Source organism: Nicrophorus vespilloides, unplaced genomic scaffold, assembly GCF_001412225.1.
Source record: "Nicrophorus vespilloides isolate i.1.1-1 unplaced genomic scaffold, Nicve_v1.0, whole genome shotgun sequence".
In the NCBI taxonomy this organism is placed as follows: Eukaryota; Metazoa; Arthropoda; class Insecta; order Coleoptera; family Silphidae; genus Nicrophorus; species Nicrophorus vespilloides.
Window position 1 is genome coordinate 63989 of NW_017097960.1, and position 11847 is coordinate 75835.

Sequence of the window (11847 nt, forward strand, 5' to 3'; positions counted from 1 at the left end):
TTGTTGTTGTTTTATTTATTTGTTTGTTTGTCTGTTGGGTGGGAGGAGGCGTTGGAGAGCTGAGCTTCGAGCGCTTGTCGAAACCGAATGAAAACAAATAATAATAATGCTCTTTATACAAATTATGAATTAACAACAAGAAAATATTTATTGAAACCCCAAATATATGTATATTAAATAAACACCAACCACTTTGTTTTTATTCGTCCTTCGGAAATCATCAAATTAGGAATCAACGTGTCTTGTCTTTCAAATTTATAACATCTCCAAGGATATATGCATATTAAACTGCTTTGTTTTTATATGTCCTTCGCGAATATTCTTCATTTATAAGAGGAACGTGTCTCGTCTTTACGGAAATAAAAGAGATTATCTTCTCTGGACTGTCCCAAATTTGCTCGAGATCTATTCTTAGTCGATGGTCTCGCAGTTGACACGAGCGTCCTCTTAATTATCCTACCTCCGCGTCTCTTATTTTACATCGAGAGAAATAGAATAATTGAGAAAATGCCAGCTGAAATGTTCAAGCTCTTGTGATCGGCAAAGGAAAATGCGTATGGTTAGAAGAGATAAAAGCAACAGAAACGAGTGAGTTTTGAAAGTTGTCCAAAGTAGGAGGACATTGATAAAAGTTATTTATTTTTAGCCTGGAACGTGCATTAGAATCATCAATTTGAATTAGTAAATTCATTTTGGTAGATTTATAAGTTGTTCTGTTTTGGGGGACTTCAAATAGGGTCGTATGCGTAATAAAATAAAAGATTTCTTTATATACTTTTTAAAAATTTGAAAAATTAGTATAAATATAGTTGCAGCTTCAATGTCATCGGACTACCAACCTAATCTTTTTGGATGAATATATAAAATGTGTTGGTATACCTGACAGTTAACTTTATAATATAAATTGAATCATGCCTGGCTATGGTCGCATGTATCACGAAAATCTGATACAAAAAGTTTGTGGAAGCTGATAAACCCGAAAGGAGTAGAAATAGGGCTAAAAGAGATTTACAGTGGAACCTCGCATAACGAACATTTCGCTAACGCGCGACGTTTCGCATAACGAGTGACGATGAGAAGAGAAGCAAATATATTGCTATAAATGCAAAACACAAATGTATTTTGTCCAACCATAATTATAATATATAAACGCTTTTTTATATAAACAAATATTAAAAGTATAAAGAGATTTCCAACAAGTATCCGAATTGATACAAGTAATATAAACTGGAAAACAGTTCCTAGTATTAGTGCTCATTCTAGTTGCATCTTAGTTTTGTTTGTGATCACAAAATTTCCAAACTTGTGATTTTTTTGTGCAAAATTTAACATGTCTATGAATAAAAAGAATAAAGATATGAAAAGCAAAATCATTAAAAATCGAGACCAAGTTATACTTTTTTTCCGTTTATATGGGAAAACGTGTTTCACTATACGAGTAAAAATCCGGAAATTTTGGAACGGATTAAACTTGTTAAGCGAGGTTTCACTGTATATCAATAATAAATTGATATAATTTTTTTAATTTAAAATATAAATTGAATCACGTATATGAAATTATGTAATGTAAATTATTTTTATATTAAAAATGTAATCTAATTATAAAAATAAATATTGATATTTCTATATTTAAAGATGAATATAATAATTGAATGAATATAAAAGAAATGAAAAACAAATCATAAAATTTCATATTTATTTTTATCTTCTATACAAATTATTTATGTATAGAATTAATAATAAAAAGATTTATAGAATTTCACAATTTTATGGATAAAATCGCAAATATATATAATTTAATATGTAAAACCAATTATAAAACTAGAAATACATTTATCTCGGATTAGATTATGGTATGGAAATGGTATATACAAATTGTAACAGTAAACGTATATTTATTTCTTTTATGAAAAATTTTGTTTAAAAATATTTCTGGATGGGTTCCCCGAGAACAACTTCCATTTCTTGGACGACCTTCTGGCACAGCTTCTCGACGCTCTCCTCTTCGTCCTCCAACAACTCTGCTAGGAATGGTATGGTTTCGGGAAGCAGCGGCAGGAATTCTTCACCCAACTTCTTGACGATGTCGCGCAAGCAGATCAAAGAGATGGAACGGATCTGAGGTTTCGGGTTGCGCATCTTCAACAAAATCTGGTAGATAAGTTGTTTCCAGAGGGCCTCGTCGGCAACGGCGACGGTGAAGTTCACAATAGCAGGAATCACAACCTCCGTGCATCTGCCATTCATATCACCGATTTCGTTCTCCAATTGATCGACCAGCGGCTGGCACATTATATCGAAACGTACACGCATGAAATGCCTGAAATCGTATATACAGACAGAGTTTATCGTCTCCAGGATATTCTCTACCAATCGAATAACTTTATTCTCTTCGTTGTAATACAAGCTCGACTTCTTGGAATGGCAGGCGTCGAGGAGAGTTGCGGCGTTCTGCAGGAAATGTCCGACAAAGAGGGCGAACAACCCTTTGAGATTATCAGCAATTTTGTAGGCCATCCGATAGAAGGTGATGATTCGTTCAGTGTCCTCAGAGTCGTGGCAAGCCCAATCGAATATCTGGTAGAAGATGGGTCTGAACGAAGATTCGGACATCTTAAGAACCAATTGCATGAGAGCATCCAGTACAGATCCTTCGACATCGAAGAAAATCACATCCGGTCGCACAACCTCTCGGTACGCCAAAGCTGTCAGGAAGAACTCGGTGAGTTCGGACACGACCGACTTCATCTCCGAGTTGGAAATAATTTGCAGTCCATCGGATAGGATTTCCATTAACATGCCGACGCCCTCCAACTTGTCGTTGGCCACGAGTAACAGGAAGCAGGATTCCACGCCTGATATAAGTGAACGCATTGGGATGGATGACATTTTCTTCTTTATGATTGTAAGTTTCGCGTAGAGTTGGATCACCTTCGGATCGGTGTCGTGTACTGCCCAGGTGCCTCCAATGGAGGTGAGCGCAAACAACAGTCTTTCGATGTACGGGTTCAGGAAGAGATACAAGGTCTCCATTATTTTACTCAAGGCCGTCATAGTACTCAATAGTAACATCGAGGGTGGGGTGCCTGGCGGATTGTTCTTGTGCAACATAATTACCTTAATAATAACATTCATAGATCTCTCCAACGTCGTGATAGCTTTGGCTTTGAGGTGTGTGCAGAGATCTCCGTAGCAAAGCAAAGCGCAGGCGAGGATGTTCGGTGAATCATTCGATTTTATGATATCGGTGACGAGGTCGAGGATGGTCTCGAAGTTCTCCGTCTTCGTCTCGCACAGATATCTTGCGAATAGCTTGATGGAAATCAGAGCGAGTTGCACGGACATCTCTTGCTCGCTGTCTAAGTTTTCTTCTTGGAGAATCTTGAAAATGCCGACGATCGGTCCAAGCATTGCGCACATATCGTCATCCTTGCACTCGGCGAAATACTCCGGCGAATGCGTCAGTTTCGAGTTGAGTAGCTCCAATGCTCGCTTTCTCACGTTGAAGAAGCTGTGCGTTATCAAACCTTTGATTACCAGTAGGAACATGTCAACGGTTAATAGAGCGTTGATTCCATCCAGCACATCGTACAAAAGATGCAAAGTGAATTTCCAATACTTTGTTAACATATTGTATGGATGCTCGGTGGAAATCTGCGTTGTCTTTTGGATGATGGACAAGACGTAAACAATACTTTGCTTGAAGATGGGCTCCAATTCCAACAGAGATTCTCCCTCAACGGAAGCCACCATACTAACTAATCGTGGATTTACAAGAAGTCCGGATACAAATTGCAGGGCGGTGTATCTGTAATGTCTGAACTCCTTCTCCGACAAATGATCAATTGGAATCAAATGCACATTCTTCTCGGAAACTGCTTCATCTTTCAATTCAGGAATATTCTTTATGTAATTCAAGATTTCGCAGCAAGCGTGGAAGATTACCTCCAGCGGGAAGAGCAGACACAGATTGGTCGCGTTCTCCAATCGAGGCGATTTTTTATCCTTGTTATGAGCGAATTTTACGATGTGCTCGCAAATCAGCAGCAGGAAAACGTGCAGTTTATCCTTAAGGCCGATTTGTTCCAGGAACGCTTTGTATAATGGGAATCTCCTATGCTCAGGGACATCCATAAACGCTCCGGCGAAGACGCGCAGCACATTGAGATAATCAGCATCAGTTCCTTCAGCCGTCAAAATCGGAATAACAGTTTCGATGGTCTTGTTGATAATTTGGAAACTGTAAGAATCATCGTGACGTAAAACGGAAGATCCCATGAAGGTGAAAATTGCAATTGTATGCTGCAACACATGATCCGGTAGAAACTTGGCGGTGTGTGCCAGAAGAAGTAACGCGTGATGATGGGTCTGAGGATTCTGCGAAGCTCTGATGCATTGCACCACCAATTCCATATTGAATACACTCTTTGGCACATCGGACACATTCAATTTATGGCAATAGTGCAAAATCGTCGATAATACAAGCTGCTTGGTGTACTCGAGACTTGCCTGTTCCTCGAATTCCAAGCACTTTTTCAAAATATCAAAGAGAACAGGAATCAGTTTATCAGCGTTTCTCATCTTCTTCTTGTCCTGGATGAACTCCAGCATCGTTATTCCGTACTTCCAAACGCTCGTGTCCAAAATATCAATTGTCGGTGTGATGTTAACGCGCCTCTTCAACTTGGCTTCGTTCATCTTTGGTGATTGAGCATCCCTCATTTTCTGCAGTATATCCAACACTAGCACGGCATCCAAATCGATATGTTTAAATAATTTACCAGCTGCAGAAGGCAACGAAGTGTTGGATGAATGCGTCGACATATCTATAATAATTGCCAACAGGGTTTTCTTCACTTCATCTTTGAGATTCTCAAATACCTCTTTATTAATGCGCTTCATCAACATAATCGTTGGAGGAATCTCATCGAACTCTTCATCGTCGTGAATCAAACACATCTTATCGTTTTTCAACACCTTTTGAATGTACTCCCAAGACACACTCTTCGCGTCAATTCGCTTAGCTAAAACTTCACCAAATTGCTTTATACTCTCCGAGATGATCTTGCAATTCTGCGAGTTCCAATCCGATCCGTCCAAAATATCAATACCGATCTTCGCAATTTGATCGTAAACCTTGATTTCTTCAAATGATGATAACGCCTTTACCATACCGGACTTCAAATAGATGGGATATACACCTCCGCAAATATTCAATAAAGCATCCAAAATCTTCACTTTCTTCTTCTCATTTAATATGATATTAACAGCAAAAGGCAATTGCTCATTATCGGTGAATATTTCCTCCTTCCTATTGATCAATCCAGTGATCAAATCATGATAATTCTCTTTCTTGCAAGTCAAAAATGTTTCCAAGATATCGAACACTTGATTTCTAATTTCCGGAAACTCATTTTGCAATCCCACTAGTAAATATGGAACCGTTACTTTGTCCAAAGCGATCAGCGAGTTTAAATCCAATTTGCTGTTAGTCAGAATTACGGAAACGCACTTCAGACTTCTCAATTTCGTGCTGTTATTCAATAGTTTCGAGTCGGCCGTCGAGAGGTTCAACAGTAAACCAGTTTTTTCGTTTGAATCGACGCAGAAATGGTTCAAAAACAGTTTGAAACTAGTCTCGTACGCTTTGGATTGAGCCGGATGGAAAGCGCCCATCAGCAAGAATTCTAAGAGAAGTATAACGAACTTGTTATCATCAGATTCCGTATAAAAGTCCAATAAGCTGATCTTGGAGATCTTCTCGGTTTTAATCATTAGTTTGTTGAGGCACAACAGAAATCCGTCCAAAGGTAATTTATCGTTGAAGGCGCAGTTAAGGATTTTCTTGCTCGTCTTTACTTTGAGTCCGTTAAAGTAACTGAAGAAGATTTGAAGAACTTTGTAATTGTCTTCGGCCTTGGCTTCGTCCATTGAATTGCTCAAAACTAACATGGCCAAATATTTATGGATGGCTCGTTCTAAATTTACAGATTGCATTGTTTCCAGCAATTTTCCGCAATCGATATTCAATTTATTTTCGGATAAATACTTATGCACAGTATTGGAAATGTTCTCTGGGTTTGAATCGTTTTTCAGCTGTTGTAGCAGAGGTTTGAAGCACTTCGATTTCGTTAGATTCGTCTTTAATATCTGCAAGTACTTTACATCTTCGGTGGTCATCGGCAAGAAGAAAGCCAGAATCGTTAAAAATACTTGAACATTCTCATCCGGATTGTACTTGCAAAGCAATCCCAAAGCGGTCGATATTAATTCGCTGTTGACTTCAGCATATTTCTTCGTTAATACAGAGATTAAAATCTTTATAAACTGTTGCTCGCCTATTATCTCAGACAGACCTTGAATCTTTAAAGTTTCATTGACGACGCTCGAGTCTATGTCCTGTAATCGATCAAGAAGCGAATCCTGGATTGCCTCCCTTTGCCTGTCTTTTAGCTGATCGAACTTCTTCACCATACTGTTGATTGCCATTTTGCGGATTTCAGCTGAAGGATGATAAAGCTTCTCGAAGTCCAAACCTCCGTTCTTTCCCTCCATAGAATTCATGATCAACTTCAGCGCCAATTGCTTCGATGTATTGCCATCGCTTTTCGCCATCAAATTACTGATTTCTTTGTCGAATGCGCACGGATTCTGTTTATCAATAGTCTCCAGCAATTTGCTCATCCAAACTTTGTTCTCAGGCTCATACATTGTTTCAGTATCATATGAATCCAGTAATATACTAAAACAAATTAATTAATATAAATATTACATTTCCATAATTATAAAGACAAAAATGTTGTTATTAATAATTTTAAAAAAACTTACTTAAAAACTTGTTGTGCAATAGAATCATCAAGTTTTAGTTCATTCATAAGGTTATCAACAAACGTCCTGCATGAATCAGTTGAGACCTCTTCCATAGCTAATGGAATGCTTCCATTGAAGAGTGCAAGTAGCAGTGGTTGAATCAGATATCCTTGATCACTCAACCTCTGCAAAGTCTTTGGAACCCAAACCTTTTGCGTCCATTTCTTAATTGCCGCGATAGGCATCGTTGTGTACTCCTCTTGAGATTGATACAAAATAACCAACGCCAAAACAGATTCGTTGTTCAACGTGGAAACATTGCAATTAGTCAATCTCTGCACTACAGAGTCCAAAATCTTCTCAGACAGTGTAACGTTAGTCAGCATCTTTGATAGAATAATGTAAGAAGAGGCACAAAAATCTGGGATTTCAGACTTCAATCCTTTGGTAATTGCGGGAATCATTTGCGAGATATGCGTTTCCTGTATATTGTCGCAAACATCCAAAGCGCCAGTGAAAACCGTGCAATAGAAATTGAACATCACCGTTAACGTCGACGGCTTTTGGACTTCCTTCACTGCGTTAATAATATTTGTGGAAACGAAATTCAAGAAATACTGTTGACTCGCCGCATGGCCATACAATGTGCTCTTCGGCAACTGAACGCCGGTGCTCTGCAACGGCTTCAACCATGCGAATTTCTCGCCTTCCTTGAACTTCATCGTTTGCAATGCCCTCACGAAGATATTCGTCTCATGGTATGGCAATATAAGCATCAAGAAATCCTCTTTGTTAAATTGGTGAATGTAATATCTGTATATAAGCCATTCGAGGGCCTTGTGTGAGCATGACAGTAAAAAGTATGGTGATAGATGGTAGAAGAATTTCCTTATAATACTGTCCAAAGTCTCATTCTCTGAGGCTGTTTTCAATGTCCTTTCAAAATCCTTGGAGGAGATGTGAAACAATGTGGATTCAAATATAGCAAACTGTGGATTCTTGTTCTTAAGTTCCTCGAAGCCATCAAGTCCCAACTCAAAGAATATCTCTTTGGATATGTTTGCTGCTTCTTTCGGATCAAACAACAGAGAAGCCCTCTTCTTTTTGCCAATCTCCAAAGAGGTTTGTGGCACTTGCAATTGCAGCAACTGCTGTGCTAAAGATGTAGTCATGTTGAATACTACAACAAATTATAATTAGTTTTGATTCACCAAGCTGTTGTTACATTCATTATTTAAGTGCAAAATTGCAGAAAATACTATATAGTAATTCCTTAATTAATAATAATTAAATATACTTACATGTAATAGAACCAATAAAAACAAAATTTAAACACTGTAGAAAATAGATATGTACACTAAGTACGCGTTTTTGTTACTAGTTACTCTTACGCTTGCTTACTTCAAAACATAACCTATATTAACCACATGCGAGAAAATAGGGAAAGTTTGGTTGCCTAATGAATAAAAATTGATCTTGATACAAATAAATTATTTGTAATAGAAAATATTTAAAAACTTTTTAATAAAACATTGAGTTTATTTAGAAGATGTTCTTTTTCTTGATTTAAATATACGTGAACTCGTAGTAATAAATAACGAAAGTTTGGTTGCCTATCAAATTGAAACAAGAAAAAGTTTGAAAGTAATAAAAATAATAATAATATTTATAATATCAAAAACAAAATCAAATTAAACTGCTCCAAAAGTGTATTGATGGGTCTTTCTGCCCTTTTAATGTTTATTTGTTCATATTATAAGAAACTAATTGTAAGAATTATTGTTTATTATTTACATTTACATGTTACTTATTTTGCGCTTAATTTGAGCTGTAAATGTACTAAGTAATTAGAAAATAAATGTTAATTGAATCTTAGATATCTCATGGCCAAACAACGGATTCAATCCATGGAATATAATGAGATAATCTAGTATACAATCCGATACCCTTGACGGCATCAATCACTGTCACACCTATTACAGTCCATCCATCCAAATAATGCCAATTAATGGTTTGCAGTGGTCCTCCAGTTCCTTCCTGCAAATAAATCATAAATCTAAACACCCAACTACAAACTGATGAACATTATTAACAACCTGAATCTGAGTCTCCTCTGATGATTTCTGAGCGCAGAATTGCGTCGTATAATTAACACCTTTTGGTAGGAAAGTGGAAAATCGTTTTGATTTGAAGTAATTATCGCAGTTAAACAAAGTGCTTTCATAGAGACGCATATTGTATAGACGTTGATTTTGGTATCCGCTGGTCTCCCACCAGGCGTCCGCAATATCGTACCGCGTCTGAAGACATGCAGGTTTCACGTACTTCGTCACTTCCACAGGTCTCTCCAGTTCTACAACCGCCAAATCGTTGTATCTGTATGGAGCTCGGAAATCCGGATGGACCACTTTTCTGATAATTCTGTACTCTTGAGAGTTACAATTCGGTTTTCCTACCGAGTCTAGATCACCCAAAATCGCAACGTTTATGATTTCGCTGTAAAACAAATTGTGTTTTGTAGATGTTACCATTAGTGATTAATTAGTGTATAATATATTTACTTTGGATCTTCGATGCAGTGGGCCGTAGTCAAGACGAATTTTTCGCTGATCAAACTACCGCTACACATCCAACTCACCGATCTACCATCCTTTCTATAGGAATTTTTACTACCCAGTGAAACCTAAAATTAATATACTAAATCATAATTTGATAATTTCTAACATTTTTTTTTTAATAGATTATCAAATTATGACAATGGTCTATAAAAAAATCTCTTTCATTAAACGTATACAGTTATAGTTTTTTGGACTTGGTAAAATAATATAATTAAAAAATTGTACAAACTATTGGAAAATTACTGTTATACATCATAATTATTATTTATTGTTAACTTTCTTTATGAATAGGTAAATAAATAGGTTAAGTTTTTGAAACTCTTATAAAATAACAATTATTAAAAATACCAAAAAAAGTGTAATAATATAATATATTTAATTAATTAACAATTAATATAAATAAAAACAAATATTATATTTTAACAATTAGTAAATAAACTAATATAAATTATATTGTGTTTGAGTTAAATTAAATAGGCCGTACCCAGAGTCACTGCAATACTGGGACAACCATTGATAAGGACAGAGCAAGCTCTAATTCCTCACCGAATTCCAAAAATCAGAATAAAAATATGAACCCACAATGTGGGCCGATCAATTTTTATACTGATCAGAACAGATACTACACTTTGATCATAGCTCATAAAGCCACGAAGCGATAAATAATAATGGTGTTTTTGAACCAATTATTGCAGAGGAATCTTCAAGTGGGCTACAAAGAGCTATTGCGAGCGCCATCTGTCGTAATTTCATTACCATAACGAAACTACTCAGAGGATTAATACTTCATTTATTATTTCACATTAATTCTAATAATATACGACGGAATATCTACAAGCAATTGTCATTGAGAACGTACCATGTGCGGATACTGCTCCGATAGAGTTTGCTTCGGAAGGACCAAAGCCGTATACTTGATCGTACCTTCACCATCAATTTTCACCTTCTCATAGGTATGATCGCATTCTGAAACATCGATTTTAGCAATTATTCATTCATTCAACACACAAGTTTTTTTTTTTACTTACGCCTGATACTTCTTTTGCCCGGTTTGGTTAATTCGTTGCAGCAAACCAAGGGCATCTTCCCTTCAAATCCGCATGGTTTCGGGAATATTCCTCTTCGGATCCCAGAAAGCGCTTCTGGACATTTATTGATGTGGATGCAGTGGAGATCGCTGTAAGTGATGTCGCAAGGTGCTTTCTCCTCTTTGTTTGCAATAATTAAATTGGTTATAAATTCAATTTATCGTTGAATTAATTATATTTACCGTTGAAGTGGATTTGCGATTTACTCGCCGCGATGAGCAGCATAAGAAATCCCAACATCTTGCACAGAGTCATCACCGAGATTGAAGATGTGCAAAACAAGAGTGCACCTCGGAACCAGTTTTTCAACTCTCCGAAGCCATTAGGACCTTACCATTATTCTTTTACTTTTCTTTTGTTCACAAATAGACATTTTCATAATATTTGCATATAAAGAAACCGCATTTCTCATGAATTAATTAAACTTGATACGAATATATTTTATATGTATATCTGCAATAACACATTTATTATTATTCGCATAAACTTAAAGCATTGCCGCAAGGATGAGTATTTCTGAGTGCTGTAGAACAGTGGTCTTCCCGGTCCGCGGATCAAATGGACTTTCCATGGTCGAGAGGTTATTTACGTTTTTATAAAAGGCCCAATGTAAATACTATTTCATATTTAGAATCTTATTTAAAAAAAAGTCCTTGTAGTGGTCCACAGGATTAGAAATTTTGAGTTTAGTGGTCCGCGATATTTAATATTTGGAGTTTAGTGGTCCGTGAGGTCAAAAAGGTTGGGGACCGCTGCTGTATAATACTAATGATAATAATGATAATGGTATTCGTGCTTATTAAATGCAAATATTCATCTGAAAGTTAATTAAATTTTAATTAATTGTTAAATAATTAATTGACTATTGTAAGATTGATTATTGATAGGTAAGATTAGTTTATAACTTGTCAAATTGACATTGTCAACAGCACCAATATGTAGTTCAGTATATAAACTTAAACATTATAAATTGAAGATTGATTGATAAATAATAATCATTAGGTCCATATTTATTTAAATACATCCATGTAGATCAGCGGTCGGGGAACTTTTTTAACCATTACCCAAAAATATTATTGCGTAAGTCGATATTACCCCCCCCATTCTGAATAGAAAACAATCAATGTAAATTTTAAATTAACATTATTTATTGAATTAATTTACATTTACATATTTATAAAAAAAGAGTTACATGAAAATAGTAACAAATAGTAATAGACAAACAAAATAAAATTCATAAATTGGAACAAACAAAAATTAATTGAAAAATTTCCCCCTTCAGGTTTTGGAAAAATGATGTTGCTTCATGATTGATATAATTACTTTAAAAT

The 11847-nt window shown here is 36.0% G+C and overlaps 2 protein-coding genes across 2 annotated transcripts; both read right to left on the bottom strand.

Moving 5' to 3' along the window:
• Positions 1-1843: 1843 nt before the first annotated feature.
• LOC108561435 (HEAT repeat-containing protein 1) lies at positions 1844-8213 on the bottom strand. Its single transcript, XM_017919370.1, has 3 exons — positions 8112-8213; positions 6829-7990; positions 1844-6742 (listed from the first exon to the last, which is right to left on the bottom strand). The coding sequence occupies exons 2-3, from the start codon at positions 7980-7982 to the stop codon at positions 1921-1923; spliced, it is 5976 nt and encodes a 1991-aa protein (XP_017774859.1). The 5' UTR covers positions 7983-7990; positions 8112-8213; the 3' UTR covers positions 1844-1920.
• Positions 8214-8618: 405 nt separating this feature from the next.
• On the bottom strand, positions 8619-10876 carry LOC108561432 (serine protease snake-like). Its single transcript, XM_017919366.1, has 6 exons — positions 10699-10876; positions 10457-10636; positions 10288-10394; positions 9372-9493; positions 8907-9306; positions 8619-8847 (listed from the first exon to the last, which is right to left on the bottom strand). Exons 1-6 carry the CDS (start codon positions 10769-10771, stop codon positions 8692-8694), a joined length of 1038 nt encoding a protein of 345 aa, XP_017774855.1. The 5' UTR covers positions 10772-10876; the 3' UTR covers positions 8619-8691.
• Between the last annotated feature and the right edge of the window lie 971 nt (positions 10877-11847).

Excerpts from the sequence above, each read along its gene's own strand:
- LOC108561435 (XM_017919370.1), bottom strand. The coding sequence starts at position 7,982 with ATGACTACATCTTTAGCACAGCAGTTGCTGCAATTGCAAGTGCCACAA. Across the intron at positions 6,743-6,828 it reads ATTGCACAACAAGTTTTTAA|TATATTACTGGATTCATATG; the intron begins GTAAGTTTTTTT and ends AATTTGTTTTAG.
- LOC108561432 (XM_017919366.1), bottom strand. The coding sequence starts at position 10,771 with ATGACTCTGTGCAAGATGTTGGGATTTCTTATGCTGCTCATCGCGGCG. Across the intron at positions 10,395-10,456 it reads GGGCAAAAGAAGTATCAGGC|AATGCGATCATACCTATGAG; the intron begins GTAAGTAAAAAA and ends TCGATGTTTCAG. Across the intron at positions 9,307-9,371 it reads CACTGCATCGAAGATCCAAA|CGAAATCATAAACGTTGCGA; the intron begins GTAAATATATTA and ends TTTGTTTTACAG.